We start from the raw sequence: 22557 nt of genomic DNA, 5'->3' as shown, positions 1-22557 counted from the left end.
CTGTAAGCAAGTGGGATTTTTCAAGTTGACCATTAATTAAATGCATATTTCTCTTCTTCTGCTATTTGAATCTTTTTTAGCTCCTTAGGAACAAGACTGATAGGAGACAACAGAGTAGGGCTAGCAATTTATAGAAAAAGAGTAGGAATTCAGACTTGCAGGAATTTGCTTTGTTTGTATGTTTGGGGAAGGAAAAGAAAGGCTTTCGCCAGGTGTGAAAATCCACATGGAGTTATCTTCTGGAAGAGTTGCTTTGAGCTGCCATTCAGTTGACATTTGGGCTTGCTTAGTCTGGGATCGTGAAAGCTCATGTTCAAATTTACCCACAGGTATCCAGTGTGAGCTTGGGAAAGGCTGCTGCTTTTGTTGTCCGGCAGCAGGGACCTTGAGAAGGGATGCTTCAAGGACTGGAAGGCATGTGTGTGCTGTGATAGATGGATGGTTTCTTTTGGTGGAAGATCTTGCTGCCCTGTGTGTGATCTTGCTTCACTAAATGGTGTCTCTTGGTTTTTTTGCCCCCTTGCCTTTGCAGGGCAGATTGCGCCTCCCAGCCACCTGATCAGGGTGGAAGGGAACAGCCATGCCCAGTATGTAGAAGACCCCATCACTGGGAGGCAGAGTGTGCTGGTACCCTATGAGCCGCCCCAGGTATGTTGTGAGCTCAGGGTGGTGGCATCCCAGCATACAAAGGGGTGGGGGTTGAAGGGGTCAGGATCTTTTGCTTTCCTCATCCTCATCACAATTAATCTCTTCCTTCTCTTTGTAAAAAAATGAGCTTTCAAACACCCTCTCTATCCTTCAAGAGTAGGGGTTCTTGATTTCTTTTAAGAAATCCTTGCAGTGTGGTCTATTACATGCTAGTCTGCAACACATCTGTGGAAGTACCAGAGGAGAGCCTGGAAAAAGCAGAGCTTTCTATACACCATTTTTTCTGCTCATCTCCTTTGTCTCACCCAGGTTGGTACAGAGTTCACAACAGTCTTGTACAACTTCATGTGTAACAGTAGCTGCGTGGGAGGGATGAACCGGCGCCCAATCCTCATCATTGTGACACTGGAAACCAGAGAGTAAGTAGTGCATCACCTTTGCTTTGCAGGTGGCCTTCAGGCTCTTCCTCTGTTTGGGGCAGCATTGCATATGCTTAGGGACAGCTTGATGCAAAGGGCCGTAGGATAGTTTTCAACTCTCTGCCCAGTACCTGGGATATCCTGACTGGGAAATGGGAGGTTTGGGTCTGTCTGTGCATAGTCTGATGTGAAGTTGAGGGATGCTGCTGGCCTGCATCTAAGCTGCCAGCCAACATTTCCTCTCACCTCTCTCCCCAGTGGGCAAGTCTTGGGCCGCCGATGTTTCGAAGCCCGCATTTGCGCTTGCCCAGGCAGAGACCGTAAAGCAGATGAGGACAGCATCCGCAAGCAGCAAGTCTCTGACAGCACAAAGAATGGTGATGGTACGAAGCGCCGTAAGTAGCTGGCAGAGCTGGGCAGATTGCAAATCGTGGGTGCAGGTGCAACCTTGGCTCTTGTGCTGTGGGGATGTGCGGTGCTGTGCATGGGCTTGAAGGCAGGAGGGCATTAGACATCTGTTCTCCCAGGGTCAATCAACCTGAAAAATGAGCTGGTGCTCACAAGATGGGTTTATGGGCTCCCTTGCAGCACTCCCTGTGTTAGATTAGACCTGCCAGCAGTGGAGGGATGGGGTGTTTATTTGCCACCCTGAAGTTTCATGGCTGGGATTCTGTAACCACTTTTTGAACCTTTACTGCTTGTTTGGGACTGCACTGTCATTCTCTGCTCCTTCTAGCCAGCATCTCATGCTGTGGCATGTGTCTTCCAGCCACAGGGATCTAGATTAAGTTTGCATATAAACCTTCCTGTGCATCGGAGGTGCTCTGGCAAGTGACCTCTCTCTGTGCTCTAACGAGTGCAGTGTACTCATCAGACAGCATAATGTGGAACACTATCTTTGGTTTCCCACATATGCTTAGTGAGGTACCAGGCTGAATGAGGCAAGATTGGAGAGGGGGCTTTGTTTTTGCAGTGAATTCTGCATGCTCCCTGCCTGTTGTCTTGTCTTCATGGATCACTGATCCACCAAACAGCTCCTGAGCACTCTTATGCCAACGCTTGAAGTCTTCCCTGCAGAGAGCCAGGGCTTGTTCGAGTTATGGCTTTCTGGGGGTTTGCCATATATCCAGTGCTCCTTGGCTGATGTTTTCCCAAGCAGTATGGCCACTCAGCATCCACAAAGTCATATCTGCCTTATGGAGCCAGAAGCTGCAAGAAGAGTTCTGGAGTGTCTTAGGCAGAGATCTTTCCAGAGCACTGCAGATCTGAGACTTTCATGTCTCGCTTGTATCTTTTTTTTATTATTTATTTATTTAATTTTGATTTCTCCACGCGCAACCTTCCCCCTTTTTTTCTTTTTGTTCCTTCCCTTCCACCTTTTTTAATGGGATGCTTTTGGGGTTTCTCTTCCAGCATTTCGACAAGGAACTCATGGCATACAGATGACATCTATCAAAAAAAGACGCTCCCCAGATGATGAGCTTTTATACTTGCCAGTGAGTTCTCTCTATCTTTACATTTACTTTGTTCAGTATCTTCCTCTGTGACTTGAGGCAAGTCAATGGCTTACCTAGACCTCAAAGAGAACCAACGATCGGATGTAAATTTTAAATACCTGTTCCAAACAAAAAATACAGAAAATTCCAGTAGCTGCTGACTGACAGTGACTTGTGCAAGGCATATGAGAATATCCCAAGGGATCTGTCTCTGCTGGTGGAAAAAATGCTTTGGAGACCTAACTGGGTTTCCTCCTCTGTCATTTCTGGATATGTGGCACTTCCTCTAGAGATGATGGGTGTTGTCTTACTGACCAAGGTGGATACTTCTGTGGCTTTTGTATGTATTGCCATTGTAATGTAGTGATAGAAGTAAAATATGCTGTATTGTGTAGGATCAGAAAGGGCAAAAAGCATCTGTAATTGGCCATTTAGCTGTTTTCCCATGAGCCACATTTTGTTGGATAAATCACAAACAACCATGGTGTTCCTGCAGGAGAAGGGAGATCCAAACCCAGCACCCAAATTCAAGTACTCATTTTCCTCAATGCATGTAAGATTCGGCAGAAGATCTGCTTACATCTGGGACAGCTAAAGATGTTTTCTGTCTAACAGATTGGATCAGAATATTGCTTTTCTTTGGCATAGATTTATATTGAGCCAGATGACAAACACAAGATGTTCAATAACCTTCAGTGTCAGATTATCACTCTTCAACATTATCTGCTTTACCTTTAGCACAAGGTTTAGCAACAAGGTTTTGTTGCATATCATTGTGTAAAACAGAGTATTTTCATCCTGCAATGGTTGTTTACTTGACTGTACCTAAAGCTCACTAAGGTGGCTGTCACTAAGGACTATAGATGCAGTCCTTTAAGGCTTTCTTCCCCCCCTTCCCCCATGATCCAGGTGAGGGGACGTGAGACCTATGAAATGCTACTAAAGATCAAAGAGTCCCTGGAACTTATGCAGTACCTTCCCCAGCACACGATTGAGACCTACCGCCAACAGCAGCAGCAGCAGCACCAGCACTTGCTCCAGAAGCAGTGAGTATGAGTGTGCTTGCAGTGAGGGTGGTGGGGAGGTGGGAGAGAGGAGAGAGACACAGAAGGCTTCCACACACTTGCTGGTAGGGATGTGGTGCTCGACTGAGGGCTGAGCACTTCTATTGCAGTGCAGTACAGTACTGCACTGTCAAAATCTTCTCCAACAGCATAGTTGCTTGTTAATTCTGTGTTCAGAGCTGGCAGAAATTGATGCCAGGAGTTTAGCCAAAACCAAGTTTCTGTACAGAACTTGAGAGACTCCGAGTCTGAGATCCAGATTTCATGACCTGTGCAGTAGGACAAAGCAGGCCTCACTTCCCAGGCACATGTCCTGACTGCTTTCAAGGTCCCCCTCTAGTCTCTTGTCCCATGCAGTTCACCTTTTGGTTTTGGAGGGTGAATGGCAGGTTAGTGCCTTGTTCTTGACTTCCAGCCAGAGCCTACCATGCAGTGCAGCAAGGCAGTGCTACTGAACAACCTGAACACAGAAACCAGCTGCCTGTGCACACCTGAGCTGGGGAGCACAGGCTGGGTGTGCTCTTCTCTTGTCTGCTCCATGGGAACAGCAGCATATGTGTAGCCATCCCTATACCTTCTGCAGGGTGTCTATCTGGGTATCTTGCCAGGAGCACGTGGAACTGGGAGTGTGAGCACCAGCTCTGCCGAGTGCTTGAACCCTGCTGTTGTGTACCTCTGGTGCTGTTGGAAGGCTGGTGTCTCAGTGGGATATAAATGGTGTAGGTTCTTCAGCTATAAAACAGGAAGCTGAAAGTTGGGAGCCAGAGTTAAACACAAATACATTTGTGATCAGTGGGAACATCAAAGAAAGACTCTGTATGTGCAGTTTTATAGTGTTTTTAGAAATTGCACTTTGTCACTGACTCTCCACATTGCACATGAGAAACTTTCCATCCAAGCAGATATAGGCCCTATCTGAACTCAGCTGGTAGAGCTGTGCCAGGGTTACTTTGGGTGGTGTAAGTGCCAGGAGGATGGGGAGAAGAAGAAGAGCCAAAGAAGTGTCTGGTTTCCATTTTCCCCTCTGTTCCCAAAGCTTTGCAGTTGCAGACACTGGGTCAGAGAACGACTTCCCAGACAGACTGTAAGTGGTGTCGCTTGTGGGCATTGCTTCACCTGCCATATCAGGTGACAGCAAATAGCCACCCAGGCTGTAGGTAGCCGCCAGTGGTAGTGCTTAGGATCTCGCACGTTCCTTCTGGTAAGCTCACGCGTCAGGAGGCTGCGGGTATAACTCGTTCTCTGCAGAGGTTAGCAGGAGGCCAAGGCACCACATAAGTCCCACTTGAGCCTGTAGGGATTTATTTTGGTGCCTTGGCCTTGTCTCAGGACTTCTGCAATGCCACGGCTTTCTGCCAGATCTCTGCATGTGTTCACATTTCAACCTGTGTGTATTTAGTGTCAGCTGGAGTCTTGTGGAGGTGTGAAAAAAGCCTTGTGCCAAAATAGCTGGAGTGTCCAGGGGCTCTGGATAATTTTCAGGGCACTTAAAATTATCATTATTTTTATCAGTCATCATCACTGTTTGTTTATACTATAGCTCGCATTTACTAGCTCCTAGGCATTGCTGCCTTTGTGCACTGGCTGCATGTCTTCAAAGCTCCACCTGAGCTACAGCCATCTCAGTTGAGAAATGATTTTGTAAGCAGAAATGGACAGCAGCAGATGACTGCTTTCCCTTGGTGCTGACAGTAGCTTTGCCATAATTACTGTTTTCATTCTTCCTGTATCAATAGGATGGGTTCCTGGCAACTGAGGTTGGTATTTGTGTTACCTTTAAGACCAGCATGTGTAAGTCCAGCCATTTAATTTAATGAAACTTCTTTCAGCATGTCTCTTGGCACTTGTCCAGATATATACTCGTTTTTCTCAGCTGCTGAGTGTGCTCAGATACTGGGGAGAAAGATTAAGAGCTCTTAAAGCTCCCAGAAGTGGGGAGAAAAATAACTTTGAGTGTTTGTCCAGAGCTGCTGCAGTTGTTACTGCCGACAGCTTGCCATCAAGCATCAATGCATGTTCAGGCAATAGCTACATAGCTGCAGTTGGATTCTGGTGCTTTTTCCTCTATAATCCACGGTTTGACTTAAGTTCTGAAGGAATGTGTTCAGGGCGAAGGGGCATTTAGGCTGAGAAGACTCATAGACATAGTTCCACCCCAGAAAAGAACCGTAAATGAGCTTTAGGTCTCAACATGAGAACGGTGAGAGAAGACATTTTGTGGCAGCCAGTTTGGGTAAGAGCAACCTTGAATGTGAGCAGGTTGCTGGGAGATAGACTACCACTACTTGCTTGTCAAGCTAGTAAAACTCAGCACAGTGACACCTTTGCGAGTCTATTCTGGCTTTAAAAGAAAATGCCTTTCACTTTGTAAGTAGGGATGTACTTTCAAAATTCAGTCTGATTTCTTTCATTCAAAGTGTGTGTTAAAATTGGGAGCTTGGGAAGTAAATACGCAGTGACCAAGTTTGAATGTGTAGGAACCTGTAGGTACTAGCAGGGCTCTCTGGGGATGGGATGTTTGTGAGTTGCCTTTGTCTCTTTCTTCCCAAAATGGAGCTGCACTACAATGCTCCACAGTCAAGCCTTGATGGAGGAATTCCTTGATTTTTTTTTCAGTTTAGTTTTATGAGCAATGGTTAACGTAGAAAAGCTACCTAGGTGTGTGGGAAGATGTTTCCCCTTTGTTCCTACAACATGGAAAGCTTTATCTTTTTAAAAACGTGAAAGTAGGTTTAAAAAGATAAATCTGTCATTTGGAAAACAACTGTGTAATTGCTTTCATGCGCATACAGACCAGCACTGCATTTGGTAGGTCAGCAGATGCAACTGTCTTACTGTTCTGGGCTAAAAAAAGGCAAACCTAGCAATAATCTAAAAGCATTGTCCCCCACAAAATGACCAAACTACTGCAATGCTCCATATTGTGCTGGACCTCACATCTTTCTCTGTCTCATCTCCTCTCTCTGTTTGCTCCTTTGTGCATGGTTTTCTTGCATTTACTTTTATGCCAAATACCTTCATGATCATAGGTGGGAAGTTTTGGGTTTTTTGCTGCAGTTTCTATTCTTCCATTTTCACTGCCAAATCCTGGGGCCCATATTTGAGCAACAGCACACACATTTATTTGGACTTCCTTTTCATGGTCTGCCTCCATTTGTTTTAAACACCTATTTGTCAGAAGATCCCTGCTGCCAGAGGTACCAGAGGTGGCTCGTGCATGAAAGTTTTCCTCAACAGACTGCTGTGAAATACAATTACCATCAGTATTCCCAGGCTGTATCTGCACAGCCTTTAAGGGTTTCACTGGAAAATGCTTTTTCATGCACAGCAAAATTTCCTTGGTGGGTTTCACACTGCTGAGCACTGTTGTCAGTCTTTATTTCAATTCTTTGTCATAGCATAAAATCATAAAACATTTCATGCTGTAAGGTATGCATAACCCTAAGTCCAACTCCCATGATTGAAGGGGTTTCACAAAGTCTTCCCAATGGCTACCAAGAAGGAGGGCTCTTATGTCCAAGTAGGATCTTATATCCCAGCAAATGTTTCTCTTTTATCAGCAGCTATCAGCCCACTGGCTGCCTTTCAATCTAGTGAGTAGCACAGCTCATTATCCAATGGGAAGGAATTAACCTCCTGAGTGAGGTATGACATAGCTGAGTTATTCAGCCTGAGTGAGATGGTTGCTGCAAGGATCCTCACACCTGCAGTCACAGGGAGGGGGTCTGGTGGGGAAGGTGTTCTTCATACCTCCACCTAGTTATTCTCATTCTTGGTGTGGACGCTAATAGTGGATTTTTGCATGATTTGGTTTGGTTTTATAGTGCTGCGCTTGCATGTGTTGTGAACTGCAGGCATTCAGATAGTGTTCTCACTAGAGAATTGCCAAGATGAAAGTAAGCAAGAAAAAGTGGGGGATTAGCTATATGAAGACATGCTGCATTTGCTTTGCTGGCTCTGAGGGAGCAGTGCCTTCTGCATCAGCTGGCAGCCCACGGACCCCTTGGCTTTAGTGCATAGGGTCCCTCAGCTTTGAAAAAGAGAGCGTTTGTGTTGTAATCAATATGGCCCTTTAACAGAAGGCACCGTCCTTTCTCTCTAGCACCAGCTTCTGGATTTTAAGTAGTTTAAGTTTGAAGTGGGCTTAATGGAAGCCACTTCTCTCCTTTTCCCATTTGGCTGAGTGTTTTTTTCCCTTTTATACTTTTTACTGGGAACTGTATCGAGACAGCAATAGCCAGCATGAGACAGGGACACAGAAATCAGATTTCCCTATCAACTAGCACTTTTTTTTTTTTTTTCTTTTCCAAGTACTCACTTGTACCTGGGGCTTTCCAGCTTTCTAAATCTCCCTGTCACGTATCCTCACTGTGGGTGCTAAGGCATCTGCTTTTCCTTTCCTTCAAAACCCATACTGTGATCATGAAGGTGGAAACTGACTGTTTCTCTCTTGGTGGCTGGTGAAAGGTCCTGTACATTCATCTTTTTCTTTTCTCTGGTTCCTTCTCTACAGTCTCCTTTCGGCCTGCTTCAGGAGTGAACTCACGGACTCAAGGAGAGACCCTCCCAAACAGACCGATGCCATCCTAAAACATTCCAGCCCCCCAAACCCATCAGTATATCCATAAACTGAGCTGGTGGGGTCATTTTGCCCAGCTGGCAGGACTAGGAACAGTGGGGCAAAAACACAGCTCTGACAGCAACAGAGTAAATAGAGCAATATTCTGAAGGGACTCAAAATTTGCAAAAACAACAGACATTTGTACAGACCTCTTAGCTGTAGCCCATAGCACTGGGAGGTCAGGAACCACAAAGTCGTCTGTCTTGATGTAATGTTTTCTTCCTGTTTTTGTAATGTGTTGATACTCTTTCCTCTTCTGTATCTGTGAAACTCAGCAGTGTTTCTCTGAGCAGGTCTCAATTTTAAAATGCCTCTTGTCTTGTTTAACTTTAAAAATGTGTTTATGAGCTGGGGTGTGGGATGGAAGAGAGGTACTGTTTAAACAGTCTGTGATAGTCAGTTTGGCCTGTTTTAATGCCGGTCATGCAGTAATAGTACAAGTTGCTGAAGTATTTGTACTGCTGGACAGCAGGTAATAATTATATGAATTGGCATTGGTAAGAAATCCATTGTATTTTTTTTTCTGTAGAAATGCCCACTAATTTGGCATCATGAATTGTTTCCCCTTATTTCTAATCTTAGAGGGTCTGACTCTGACATGAAAATTGTACGGAAGACTGGGTGACTGACTGTGCCAGCACCCCTGGCATTCATCCAGCTTTGCTGAGTTTAGGAAGGTCCTTCCTGACTCTGTGGGCTCAATCCAAGTGGGCTGAGCTGCACGGGTTGAATGTGAGTTTGAAGTCTTTCCGTGTTATGACATCTATGAGTCCCTGCTCCCTTTGCAGCTGAGGATGTAAAGGGCAGTGTCCAACACTGCTTGTTGCCCTACCTGTGGAAAGAGGTTTGAGCTCGACCCTTTCCTTGCAGATGTTCAGCAGTTATTAGATGTTGCTTTAGAGTTTTCATCAACCATACTGCATTTTACTCCATCACTATAAACCTCTTAGTGCAAAGGAAAAGCAGTGCCAGCATATGCCTCAGGCCATGCCCACCTTGTCCTGCAGCCAGTGGCTTTTGCTTATTGTGTACATGAAGTGCATCCTCGCTTAGCAATTCCTGCACAGAAGACTTTTTCAGCAAGGACTTGTAAATCCTCGCACTGCTTGTATCAGATGTTACCTCTGAAAATCATTTGTATGGAGCTTAACAAGGAGGATTTGGATCATTTGGAAACTTCGTTTCTCAGTGTCAAGCTCAGACTAGCACAAGGGAGAAATGATCAACATGCAAGTAACATGCCGTGGACTTAACCTGGCACTAGGTGTGGATACTGGTGATGGGGGAGGAGTTATGTGAGAGTGGGAATGATGTCTGCTGGGGCTTTCCCCACTGGGAGGTGCTCAAACACCCTTACATGAGCAATAGCCCTTAATGCTGGTAGAAAAGTGTCTTTCAACCCACATTCTCAGCCAGTGGCATCTCTCCTGTGGAACCCTCGTGTACATGGCAGCAGAAAACAGTAGTGTGAAGAACTTACTGAAGGTACACCAGGAATGACGTCCCTTGTGAACTTGTGTCCACCCAGATCAGCAATGGTTGAAGTGAAGAGCTTGGTTACAAATGTCAGTGATTGGTAGCCCCTGAGACATACAGGTGGCTAGGTTGATACTGATGAGAACCTGTGTGCCTGCAGTGCAATCGCTGCTGGGTTTATTTGGGGCACGTGCATGGCCAGCTCTGATACACTCATGGTGTTAGGTACAGCCTGAAGAGAAGGTGCCGCCCAAATGCAGAGTGAGCCCCCTGGCCACCCACTGAGGAAAAAAGCCTGACACAGTGGAAGAACGCTTTTATCTCTGAACATCACATCATCTGCTTCCAGGCAGCAGAGCTGTGATCTGAGCAGGTGATGACTCGTACTAACTCATCTTTGGGAGCCGTACACATCTCTGGATATCTCCTTCATTGTCTTAGCAAGACTTGTTCTACCTTAGCAGTGTGGGGGAGGGCTGATGGAGAAAATCCCCCAGAATTGTGATTTAGTATAAATAATAACTAATTAAGCACTAGTAATGACTTTTTTTTTTTTCCATATAGTCACAGCTCTATCATTGTTCCTTGTGTAAAGCTAACCAAATCAAGTATCTCTCTACTTTGCCTGGAAACCCCAGGAAGGACTTTAAGATTGCAAAGCAGATAACTATTGCTCTGTGCCTTTTTATTCGTGAGAAGAAAGGCTATTCCTTCCTCTGTGACAGTTGGGAACCTGAACTGCAAATGCAGCCCAGATGCAGGATTATGGCATTGTCAATCTGTCCTTCCAATGAAGGCTTATTCCTGGATCTTGGGTCTGTCTGCTTGTGGATGGCAATACCAAAACATTGCAACAAACACACACAAACATGTACTAGAGCTCTGCTCCACAGCCTGTCCACCAGCAAGTTTGAAGAGGCAGCCCACCAAAAGGTCCAAGATGTCCACAGCCTGCGCAAGAAGATTCTAGCTCATGCTCCAGTTCATTGACTGGTCTGACCTCTAGGAAATCTTTGTACCATGATGGGCAATAAGCACCTGAGACTTCCACCAAATAAGAATCTAAATTATTTGAAGCTTACTGCTCTCTGAAAGGGCTTTCCAATTTGTCCTCCTTACCTATAAGAGCATGATGATAGTGAAGCTGGTCTTAATGGTGCCTTAATGTGCTCTCCAGCTTACAAACATGAATGTGGAGGTGATTGAAGTTACTGCATAGTTGGTCTTCTGCAGGTGAAAGAAGAAAACTTTTTCCCAGCTATCTTTTGATCAATTCTTTGTCATCTCTGGGTCTTCGGAAAAGCCTTTTCTTTTCAAGGAATAACAGAGTGGAATAATAGGACCTTATCAGTCAGTGAGGTTCTATCATATCGCATAGTTGATGTATATCCACTCCCTGTATTATAGCTCCATTTCCTGGAGAGCAGATTGCATCTGCTGCCTGCCATGGGAAACTCCCATACCTGAAATCTAAGAGGAGTCATTATTGCTACCTTTGCACCTGTGCTCTAGTTACTATGTGCCTAGTGACCATCAGGGCTTCTCCTTTCCATGATCCCATTTACATAATAGCTTGTCCCAAGTCTACAAATCACTTGCGTGGTTTAAAGATGCAGTATTGCTTGCTTTAGAATAGCAGCTATTAGAGATGTGGAGAGCAAGGGCTTTGCTCTGCTTTTTAGTGTCTCACTTCATGGGCCTTCGAAGCGGGTAAGTGCAACTGAGCATCATCTGTGTCACTTGTGTGCCATCACTAGGCCACATCAGTGACATCCCAGTGTTATGCAGCCCATTGGACAACCTTACATGAAAAAAATATTATGGATGGTCATGTTGACCATGTGTCATCTTGGGATGTATTTCTTGCTGCTCCTTCTGTGGCTAGTGAAAGGAAAGGCAAGCCCAGAACTGGACAACTTTGATTCTACTTGAGTCTCTCTGCATTGTGACTAGCTCTAGGTTTTCACAGATAGAAAACTGTAAGCACAAGGGCTTGGATGGAATCTTGAATGCTCTGAGCCTGAGATGCCCATTCTTAATGGACCTTAATTTGCATTAAGGCTGCTTACATGATGGTGTACTCATCTAATGTGAACGGGGAGTCTGGGACTTGTCTACTGAATCAGGTAATTGATCTGTCCAAGTAGTTTCCTACCTCTGGTGAAGGGCTGATATCCAGTAAGTTGGGAAAGTGCAGAATTATATAAGGTAGCGTCTGACCTGAACTGTGCTTTTTATGTGGGAAAAGGAATTTCCTTCCTTACCTCTTGAGGTGATCACTATATGCCTTGAAGCATCACAGGCGATTGCCCTCATATGAGCTTGCATAACTACAAATGTTATTGGCTAAATAATTACATAGCCTCTTGAAGGGAGAAATAATCAGTTGCAGAATGTGACTCAGTGCCTTTTGTATCAGACTGTTCCAAGAAGCTATATAGTCTCTTAATTGAAGTCGTTATACCTTGATATTAAAATGCATTTCATTGGCAATGATATCAAAGAAATGTTAATGCTCCTACTTCTAATCTTTCTTGAGACACAGTAAGTATAACTTTAATGAAAATCATGTGCATGATACTCTTATAATACCTGGGTTTTAAAAAAAGGAGGAAAAAAAAGAAGAAATATATTTTAAATGAATCCTCAAACGCCATGTAGTCTGTGTGTTCAGTACAAAACCATTTTCTTGTGTTTCTGAGGCTGTTGCTATATTGATGTGTGACATTCATTTTCAATAAAATTTTGCATCTTGGTTTATCTTGGGACTTTTCTTTAACTAGATGGCTTTCTCCCAACCTTTTACATGTCTGCTCGTGTGATAGAATAGTTGAGTTGAAATGAGCATGGGTATGAAGAAAAATGCTTTTGCTTCCAATTTTATTCACTTGAGCTTAATTGTCTTAATCTTAATTCTTATGAGTATGAATGAGATAAGAGCAGAGTCCTTAAGCTGTATGTTAAAGTACGCATTTGTTTCCTACAGTGTAGATTGCTTTGGGTTGGCTTGTGTTTGCCTGTCTTTTTATTGTAAATCCACAAAGTGTTTTCTAGTCTTCTAACTAGCTTTGCTGAGATCAGTGTTGGTGGACATGGCAAAGTTAAGCCCACTACTGACCTCCTTGGAGAATCTTGTTTCAGCAATAGGCATCCTTGGCAAAAAAAAAAAAATAGAATGTTTCTAGTCAGGGGCTCTCTGAATAAAATCTGCCCTGAGCTTGAACAATGCAGCTAAATCTTTATTGGGAAGTCTTTGATTTGGAATTTCACTGTGTACATGGTGACCTCCTCGCTTGCATATCGTGCACATTTTGCCCTAAGAGACTACTTAGATATGTATTAATTTCAGCTGAAGTTCAGTTAAGATAAGTGCCTGAACCTGTAAATTAGAAATACTCATTCTGGTCCTAAATACAGAAGCCTCTGAGGTTAAGGGTGGTGTCAAACTCGACTTGAATTTCATGGCTGGCCTCAGCTTTCATAATTGGTGAATTGAAACCTCAGATCTGAATCATTCTCTTTACCCTGAAAAGTTGGGTCTGAACTTCATGGCTCAGTTTCACTTCCCCTTGGGAGCTGCTGCTGTCATTAATATTAATTTGTGAAGCTTCTTGTGTTTTCCACTTCCTTGAGTCTATGAAGTTTGCTGGATCTTGTCCTGCATCTTCACTGCCAAAGGACAGTTCACACCCTTCTGTACCTCCTGTAATTGTGTAATTAGGTAACATTTCTTCAGGGCCTTAGATACTCCAGCCTGTTAGCATAGATGTTTTCTCCGCCTAACACTGCAAGTCTTAAAAGTGCAGGAAGCTGGAGACAATGTAATTGTATGAAACTTGACCTTGAGTGCTGCAGGTTTTAATAAATTATCTAGGTATAAGCCTTTTCTTTCCTTTTACGCTTTGGTTATTTGAAGTAATAACTATTCTCTTTGCGTAGAAGGAAAGCCAGTTCTCAGGAATTGGTGTAACCAGTTATACCCAGACAAACAAGTTTCCCAATGGGAAATAAGATGGGAATGCACCTTTGCACATTCTCTGGGGGGGTCACGGTGATACAGATGAACAAGTGCCAGGCTCCATGGTGATCTGGGCAACCTCTGCTCTGCTGGACAAGCATAGGTTGTGTGGGTACATTGTGTGTGGGAAGCATGCCTGCTTCCTCAGCAGCTTTGCCTAGTCTTGCAAATGCCCCTGGTGTCAGAGAGAGAAAAAACTGCTCTCTTGTGTCAGGGTGGTGCTCTGCCAACTGGACCCATTTTAATGATAATTTTCTGCATATCCCAAGTAAGACCCCACTCCAGATCGGATGCCGCAGCTGTAACTTGATCTGCTGGGCTGCCATTCAGAAGCAGTCTGGTCTTCACACTCTGATCACTTACAAGGCAGGATTGCAGCTAGGACACTTGGGGCTGGGCTGGGGGGGAAGCTCACCAGCAACCCTCTCTGGCCCAGTTCACAGATATGCTGGATGGAGTTTGGGACTGTCTGGACTTGAGGAAGGCTAGTGCTGTTGTCGAGTGGTTGGAATCTGATACTCTTTGCAAGCAGCCTGTAGGGTCTGGATACCAGGTTCTCCTTAATACCAGCAAAAGCTGTATGTTTGTGTCCCAAGCAACTCTGACCATCTCAGCAGTGGTCCCTAAAGTGTATGGAATTTGTCTTGAGCAAAGAGCCTCTGGCAGTTATACATAATGCCTGATAACAATCTGATTACATGAACAAATAGGAATTTTGGAGAAACCAAGGTAATAAATGTGACCTGATCTGAAAATTGCTTCTGCAGTCAGGTCATAGGGGTAGTTACCATGGTTTGAGATGGCTTCCTCAGTTCTTGTTCTAATGAAAAAGTCTTTGACCACAAGGAAAGCTTAACTTAAAAAGGAGGATTTTGAGTTTTGGCAGCTGTTTGCTGGCTTTGCTTACATTGTTTTCAACTGAAAACGTTAGAAACCTTTCCTTAAATAAAAAATTTGAACTGAAAGTGAAGCTTCCCTTTGCCAGTGTTTCACAACTTGTTTTAGAAATGTCCAGCATATCTGGGAAACTTCTTATTTACTACTATTTACTCTCTCTCCAATGATCTTTATCCGTGATGTTCCTAGGGTGTCAGTGATTTCATTATCAGGTCACCACTGCCACAAACAGCAAACATAGCCCATTGGGTGCATACTCTTAACAACCAACTGCTGTGATTCCAGTCCTAACGTCTCCTTGGTTTGCAGGACCTCCATGCAGTCACAGTCATCCTATGGCTCCAACTCTCCACCACTGAGCAAAATGAACAGCATGAACAAGCTGCCCTCGGTCAGCCAGCTGATTAACCCCCAGCAGCGCAATGCCTTGACCCCAACCACCATCCCTGACGGCATGGGAACCAACAGTAAGAAACCCTTGCTGCTTCTTCTCCTGTTTTATGTGTGCTCCCTGCTAGTCTGGGCAAGGAGACTTGGCATCTCCAAGCAGGTAGTGTTAGGCTGGAGAGCCTGGAGTAATTGCTGGAAACGTGCAGAGCTAAATACTGCTCACTGCTGTGCCACAGGGCAAGGCTTCAGCATCCTGCTATAAGCCTCACAGAGGTGAACAGAGCTACTTCTTGCTGCACATCTGGCTAACTGCACTGTCATCTGTCTTTCAAGACTTGTTTTTTCTTCCTTTCCCAGCAGAGATGCAAATGTTGGCAAATATTTTTTTCCCTCAGTTCAATTAAGACACGTCTTAGTTTCAAAGGAAATGTCTGCATCTCACAGCTCTGTAACCTGCTTCCTCCTGGCTGCTGAAGAGTGTCCAGCAGCCCTGTAAATCCAGGTTGACAGACATGGTTCTGGGGGCTGAGTTTTGGTGCCCCTGTTTTTTAATTTCAAAAGCACTGGACCCTTGCCCACACCTGTTGCTGATCCCCTTCGGCTGCTCTCAGTGTCTCTGAAAACAAAGCTATTTGGCTTCTGTATTGGGTTACACTGCTGGCTCTGTCCTACTCCCCTCCTGCGGCAGGGAAAGCTGAGATGAGGCTTGCTTGGTTGCTTAGGTTTCTACTGATCCTGCTTGTAAGGGAAGGTGATGTGGCAGTGCTGCCGCCGACAGTTATTCCAGCAAGGGAAGAGCTCCTGAAGGACTGTCTGTCATTTGGCCCTTGTGCAGATTGCAGCCCTGCCTGGAATGAGCTTGCTCCATGCAGGGCTTTGCAGAAGGTTTAAAGGTGTTTTGTCAGTGGGTGCTGTCCTTTGGTGCTGTACTGTGGGTGAAGCGGGGATCCAGGTATGACTGGGTAACAATGTGCTCCTCCTTCTCTCCTCCAGTTCCCATGATGGGCACCCACATGGCCATGACCGGTGACATGAATGGCCTCAGCCCCACGCAGGCGCTGCCTCCTCCCCTCTCCATGCCTTCAACGTCCCACTGCACCCCCCCTCCTCCGTACCCCACAGACTGCAGCATCGTCAGGTGAGCGGGAGCAGGCTGCCCAGCGCACATTTCCCACCCGCAGGGAGCGGAGGCCTCGTGTCAGGGGTCTCGAAGGGTCCTGCCAGGGCCCTTGACCCATTCTCCTGGAGCACTGGATCCCGGTGGGTCTTGGCAGTCCTGGGGCTGGCACCCTCTAGGCACCAAGCCTTTAACCCCCACCTCTGAGCAGCTGAGAGAAACAGGGACATTAGGACTGCAAGAAGCCAAGCGATGCAGCATCTGTTGGACTGGTGGAGCTGAGGGTACCAGGCAGTCTTTGCAAACATTAATTTTTTCTTTTTTCTTTTTTTTTTTTCCTTTTTTTCCCCCCTTTGGCCACCTGAGACAAACCGTGGATGGGTTCAGAAGCTCCTTTGCCCTCCATGAGGTCAAACAGGTTGAAAGATGCTGCCCATAAAGGAGGAATCCTTTACACTTAGGGAGGAATGTGCTGACTTGATGTACTTTGTGTGCATGATGTGTTTGAGCCCCAGACCCACTGCCTTACTGAAGCCCTCTATCCACGCAGCAGGCTGCCATGGGCTCAGCTGCCTTCTGGGTGAAGTGACCTGGCAGGATGGCCCATGTGAGCTTTCCTGCCCCAAGATCCAGGCTGTGCAGCACTGGCTCTTGACTAAGGCAATGTGCTGCCACAGGGGTTGTCTGCTAGGTGCTGAGTTGAAGGACTCCCTCGTTTGTTTGATATGGCAGCAATGTGGCTTGCTGGCCTGGGATGTCTTGGAGAAGGTCAAGCCAAGGGTGAAAGCTTTGTTTCCTGTTGCTGCAGGTTGGCTGTGTGTTTGGTTTTTCTGTGGTTTGGGCTGTTGCAGCCAGGGTGATCCTTTTTCTTTCTCCTTCCTTCCTTCCTCCTCTGCAGCTTCTTAGCGAGGTTGGGCTGCTCATCCTGTGTGGATTATTTCACGACCCAGGGGCTGACCACCATCTATCAGATTGAGCATTACTCCATGGATGTAAGTAACTCCTCACCATTTCCTTTGTTTGCACTCTTGGCCCTGCTTTAGGAATGGGTCAGAAATCCAGACTCAGTATATTTTTATTTTATATGATTAGTTTGATTTAAGATTGTTGCACACAGAGAAGACATATTGTGAGGTGAAAAGTGGCTGGACTTAGGGCCAGCATTGTAACTGCCTTGCCTGGCACAGAGAAGGAGTGTCTCCCCCTCCCCACTACTCTCTGTTTTAGCCCCAAAAGTGGCCCCAGCCCACATGCCTGTTAATTCTGCGAGGCTTGGTTTCAGTTTACACCTCTCTGAAACACCTCACTCGCCTGCAGACAAATAGGCTGTCCAGAAGTGGTCTGTGTTTTTCCCTCCCTGCTTCTGTTTTCTGGCCTTACCTTGATCTTCCCTTGCTACTGGCGTCTCAGCCCTGTTTTGGTTTTGATTTTTTTTCTCTTGCATGGTGCTTGCTGCAGGGTTGCTGCTTCCTTTCCTGTGCCATTGCTCTCCTCCGAGCTGGCTGTCCTGGTTTTTTGCCCCAAGATTTTGCAAAGCTGTGGTGCTTCTGCTTCCTAGCATGGGCTGCCTTCCTTCTGCTGCTGCTATAATTAGAAAAGCTGACCCAAATTAACCAAAGCTGGTTGCTAATTTTTTCAGAAGCTGGTATCACATTTCCCAGAGTCTAGGTAATGCTACCCTCAGGTACTGCACCAGAGAGGATGAGGCCTCAAAGTTTTGTAAGGTTATATGTCTGTTCGTAAACTTTAGTTATGTTGAAGTATGTAAGGCAGTTCCTATAGGGTCAGACCCAGAGCTTTGAATAGTGGAGCTCAGACTTGAATTCTAAAATCCTTTTGCAGGCTTTGAAATAAACACAGCAGTTTTCAAAGCCACTGAATTTCTGCAGCCTGGCATCCCCTGCCATAGACAACCAGCACATCTCCCAGAGGTTGTCTTGGGTGCCTTGCAGTCCAGTTAAACATCTAGCTTGAGGTCACCATATCTCTTGCATGAATGTGTGTTTTGTGTAACTTCAGAACAGACCTTGTTTTCTTACTGCCTCTTGGCTGCACACTCTTGTTGAAAAGTGAACCACTACCTTCAGGAGCAGTGGTTTGTCTCCTAGGGTGCATCACAGCCAATTTTAGCAGCATTGCTGGTTAGTAGGCATTTGCAGAGTGGCCCAGAGGCTTCTTCTGTTCCCAGCTCCCAGCTTGCCCAGGTATCGCCCTGTTAAGCCCTCCACCTTGCCTTTCCAGGATCTGGTGAGCCTCAAGATCCCGGAGCAGTTCCGCCATGCCATCTGGAAGGGCATCCTGGACCACCGGCAGCTCCATGACTTCTCCTCCCCTCCCCACCTCCTGCGCACCCCCAGCGGCGCCTCCACGGTCAGCGTGGGCTCCAGCGAGACGCGAGGGGAGCGGGTTATCGACGCGGTCCGCTTCACGCTCCGGCAGACCATTTCCTTCCCTCCCCGCGACGAGTGGAATGACTTCAACTTTGACATGGATGCCAGGCGCAACAAACAGCAACGCATCAAGGAGGAAGGGGAGTGAGCACCATGGACCCCGCACCACCCCGCCTCGGCCACAAACTGCTCAGCCCTTGTCTTCCTTCTGCTTGGTACTGCACCCCCGGACAAAAGGCGGAGGGAACCTTCTTGCTCATTTATTCTGGGTTATGCCCTTGATGCTGTCTAGGTCATACTCCTGGACCACAACCTCCACCCCAGCTCTTGCAAGGGGAAGAGCGGGTGGTATTTCCTTGAAAGCCGTTGACCTTCTCGAGAAGGCGGTGTTCTTGTTTTGTGTTTTCCTTTGGGAAGAGGGCTTCTTTTCTTGACTCTTGAATCCTCACACACCTTGTGGGCATCCTGACCTGCAAACTTGCCTCTCTCATCCAGCGATCTCGCTTTGAAAAGCAGGAAGGTGAAAATTTTCTTAAAAGCAAAAAAAACCCAAAACAAACCATTTCAACCCCAAACCCAAATGCAAAAAACCAAACTGAACTGGCAGTTCATCCGAAAAATAAATGGGAATCGGTCTGCTAAACGTTGCACTTAACCAGCCTCTTCCCACGGAGCTGAGTGCTCTGTTCACGTGTAATATTCTCCAGCGGAGACAGCACATGCACTTTGCTGGGCAGGCCAGTGCTTACAGCCACCTGCAACTCATTTTTTCATTTTCCCTCACCTTCTCTGGGAAAAGAAACAAACCTGCTGTCTCTTCTTGTTTTGAATTTACATTCATAGCTATGTCCTGGTTTGCTTGCAGGATATAAATGCAATTACAGCCATTGGTCACTCTTGAATTCTGCCCTCGACCCAAACTTTATCCATTCTGTACTACTACTGACATTTAAGCTAGAGAATTAGGCTTTGCCACATATGCAGCCTGGGTAGTTTAGCATAAGGATTTGCCTGCCTAGTCTACAGTTGAACAGAGAAACAACTGAGAGCCGCACACTGATTTGTAGGGCTTCAGCTACCCTAAACCCAGACAATCTTTTACTTGGACCATGCTAGATTGGTTTCATGCCAAGTAAAGTAGAACCATCTTTAGATATATCTGTAATAGGCTGGAGCCTGTTGTGGTTTGTTGTTGGTGACTGTAGACTAAGTGATGAGCAACTAGAAGTGGAGAGTAAAAAAAGAAAGATATTTCCAACTGCCTTGGAACAAGGATGGGTTCCTGGTAATATGAGTGTTGCTACTGCAGAAAGTCATGTTTACATGAGAAATTGATTCTTCTCTGTGGTTGGTGTTTTGGTTTTGTTTTTTGTGATTTCTTTACTGGTTCTACAGCAGCTGTGTTCTGAAGCATTTCCTCTGGCTGCCAGTGATCCTGTGGACAAGTAACTGAACAGAGAGCATGTTTTCACATTTATATTGGCCAAGGTAGTGAGACTCTAACATATACAAAACAAACCTAAATGGAGGAGTTCAGCTCAGCACAGCTGCTTTCAAGTTGGTCTGCTCTTTTTAACAGTAAGCCTTTTTGCTGGTTTGTTTTTCTTTTTTTGTGTGTGGGATTTTTTTTTAGCAGAGGAAAGATGAAAAAGCAGCTTAAATCACTTGTCATCCTACCTGGCTATAACCAGATCATCTCGTTTCAATGCAGTGGCTTTTTTCTGGGCCCTGCTGTGTGCCATGTATTTCATTTAAGCCTGATATTGTTAGCATCCTACTCCATCTGTCTGTTGTGCCAGGTCTATGTTGCATTCAAAGACTGCCTTTCAGTAACTGTGCAAGCCTATTTTGGATAGCTCTAAATGGTATTGCAAGATTGTTACCCTGTAAAGTGTAAATATTTTTTTGTATGTGTAATTTTTGTTTCCTACAGCATAACATGCCGATTTTTATTTCTTCTTGGGCTACCGGGTCTGACAGAACCACAATAAAATGTCGTTTGTTTTTCTGTTTTTGTTTTTTTTTTAATTATTATTTTTATGCAGAACGCTTACAGTATACCTTGTAACAAATGGCTCATCACTGGACAAATACATTTGTATTTTTCATACTGAGATTCCTGTGTTACTTTGCAGTTGAGGGGGAGGGGAGCAGGTACTGGAAGCCTGTTTTATCATTTATTTTGTAACACTTCAAAGAGCAGTGTCCTAGATTTCAAAGTATTTAACATGCTCAGTGTGAAAACTTACTATGTCTTTTTTTGTTGTTTTCCTATATGCTACAAAAGAAGCAAATCATCCTGCTCTTGACTTGGTGAAAGAATTAATTCAGCTGGGCAGTGTTAGTGCAGGGAAAGTGTTAGTGTGGATACTTTGCAAATTCCTGGAGGTGAATTGGGCTGTGCCCTTCTCACCTCCCAGGTTTTGCATTACCATTGTGTAATCCTTCTGAGCTGCTTCAGTATTGTACCAACATTGATGCAAAAATACCGTCATTTTAGGAACTAGGAAGCTTCTGACTATAAAGGTTAATGCAGTTAAGGCTGTGCCCAGAGTCTGAGTGCAAGAACTTCAGTATCTGCCTTTCAACTCAGCAGTGAGATGGTCAGCAGTCTGCTTTTCTGCTGCATCAGTAATGATTAAAATATATGCTGTGAAAACCTTTCTACTGTATACCGCTATGGAGCCCACTTCTGTATAACTGGAATCTTCAAGTGAGTTTGAACTGCTGTAGCTTTTACCCTCCTCTGTAGAGCTGTGATCTTTTTTTTGTTGTTGTTGTTGTTGTTGTGTTTTGATACATCAAAGCATATGGGTTAATTGAGCTGAGAATCTGCCAATGCTTGTAGCAATGACAGTGTTGCCTGCACCAAGACCTGTGTGTGCTTTGGAACACCTTGTTGTTGAAGTCAATGAAAATAAAAGCCAAAGTGAAAATGAGACTGAATTCCCAAACTACTTCTTTTGTTAACTGTGCGCCTTCTTGGAAGTGAGCAGGAGTCTTTGCTGCTTCTTCCTTCTCTGAGCAGTCAGGGCTCAGTGCTGCCTTTGCCCACATGTGCAGTTTTCTCATCCCCACACCATCCATGTCACAAGGGTGTGTCAGAAGGTGCCATCGCGCACCCATCTGCCTTCTTTCTGGCAGATAGAGTGGGTCAGCCCCTGTAAGCCTCGTGATGAACTGTGAAATCTTCTGGCTTTTGCATTGTTTGCATGGCTCTGGTTTTTGTTTGTTTTTTGCCCTCTCATCAAGTTTCTGGTTTTGAGCAGGGCACTGGGAAGTGGCCTGTGTTCAATGTTCTGCTCAAACACAGTGGAGCTGTGGTTTCTGTGTGCCCTAGTTGGGAGGAAGGAAGGTACTCTTGGAGCAAGCAGGGTCAGTGCTGCCCTTTCTTACCTCCACACTTGTGAAACAGCCTTGCACACCCATCTCCACCATCCCCCATGGAGCTTGGGGAGGATTGTCCTCCTTATGTAACTTACACCAAAGGCTTTGTGCATCACCCTGAGAATCCTCTCTCCTACCAAAGCCATTTCCTTTTCTTCGGTATCTCAATAATTCTTTCAAGGATTTGAAAGAAGAGCAGTTCAGAGCCAGTGGGGTGGCTGTCCTGAAAGTGATGAAGTGGCCTCTTCAGCCCAGCTTCATCAATGGTTTCAGTATGGGGCCCATGTCTGTCTTTTACAGATTTCCTTGATTATGAGTGAAAAAAAAAAAAAACCAAACCTCAAACAATAAAAAAAAAAAAAAAAAATCCCACAAAGATCTCAGAAAAATGAAAGTCCATGGCTTTCCTTAGGAGTTAGTTTCACATTTACCATTAAGGCAGGGAATGCTTGTCTGATTTCTTTGGTTCTAATCACACTTTCTTTTCCCTTTTGGCAGAAATTTAGATTCTGGTGAAAGAGTTATCTCTGGATATCAATATCCAGAGGCCTGTTTACACTCTGGCAGTGTCACAGATTGCTTGTATGTGATGTTAAAAACTAGTATTTTGCCCTCAAAGAGGAAAGTCCTACTA

The 22557-nt window shown here is 45.2% G+C and overlaps 1 protein-coding gene across 8 annotated transcripts in view; it reads left to right on the top strand.

The window, feature by feature from the left end:
* The window catches only part of TP63 (tumor protein p63), a 130469-nt gene extending 108994 nt beyond the window's left edge, over positions 1-21475 (top strand). For 6 of the 8 annotated variants that reach the window (XM_065674274.1, XM_065674278.1, XM_065674279.1 and 3 more), the window contains 9 exons: positions 533-648; positions 958-1067; positions 1326-1462; positions 2481-2563; positions 3473-3609; positions 14949-15106; positions 16023-16167; positions 17045-17138; positions 18388-21475. In XM_065674274.1, the coding sequence (XP_065530346.1) occupies positions 533-648; positions 958-1067; positions 1326-1462; positions 2481-2563; positions 3473-3609; positions 14949-15106; positions 16023-16167; positions 17045-17138; positions 18388-18684 (1277 nt within the window). In that variant the 3' untranslated portion in view covers positions 18685-21475. Of the gene's footprint in view, positions 1-532; positions 649-957; positions 1068-1325; positions 1463-2480; positions 2564-3472; positions 3610-8140; positions 8374-14948; positions 15107-16022; positions 16168-17044; positions 17139-18387 lie in introns of those variants that run through there. The other 2 variants (XM_065674276.1, XM_065674282.1) reach the window with 2 other exon arrangements.
* Positions 21476-22557: the final 1082 nt, after the last annotated feature.

Source organism: Lathamus discolor, chromosome 3, assembly GCF_037157495.1.
Source record: "Lathamus discolor isolate bLatDis1 chromosome 3, bLatDis1.hap1, whole genome shotgun sequence".
Lineage (NCBI taxonomy): Eukaryota > Metazoa > Chordata > Aves > Psittaciformes > Psittacidae > Lathamus > Lathamus discolor.
Note: the sequence above shows the minus strand (reverse complement) of the source record. Positions and strands in the feature narration are given on the sequence as shown.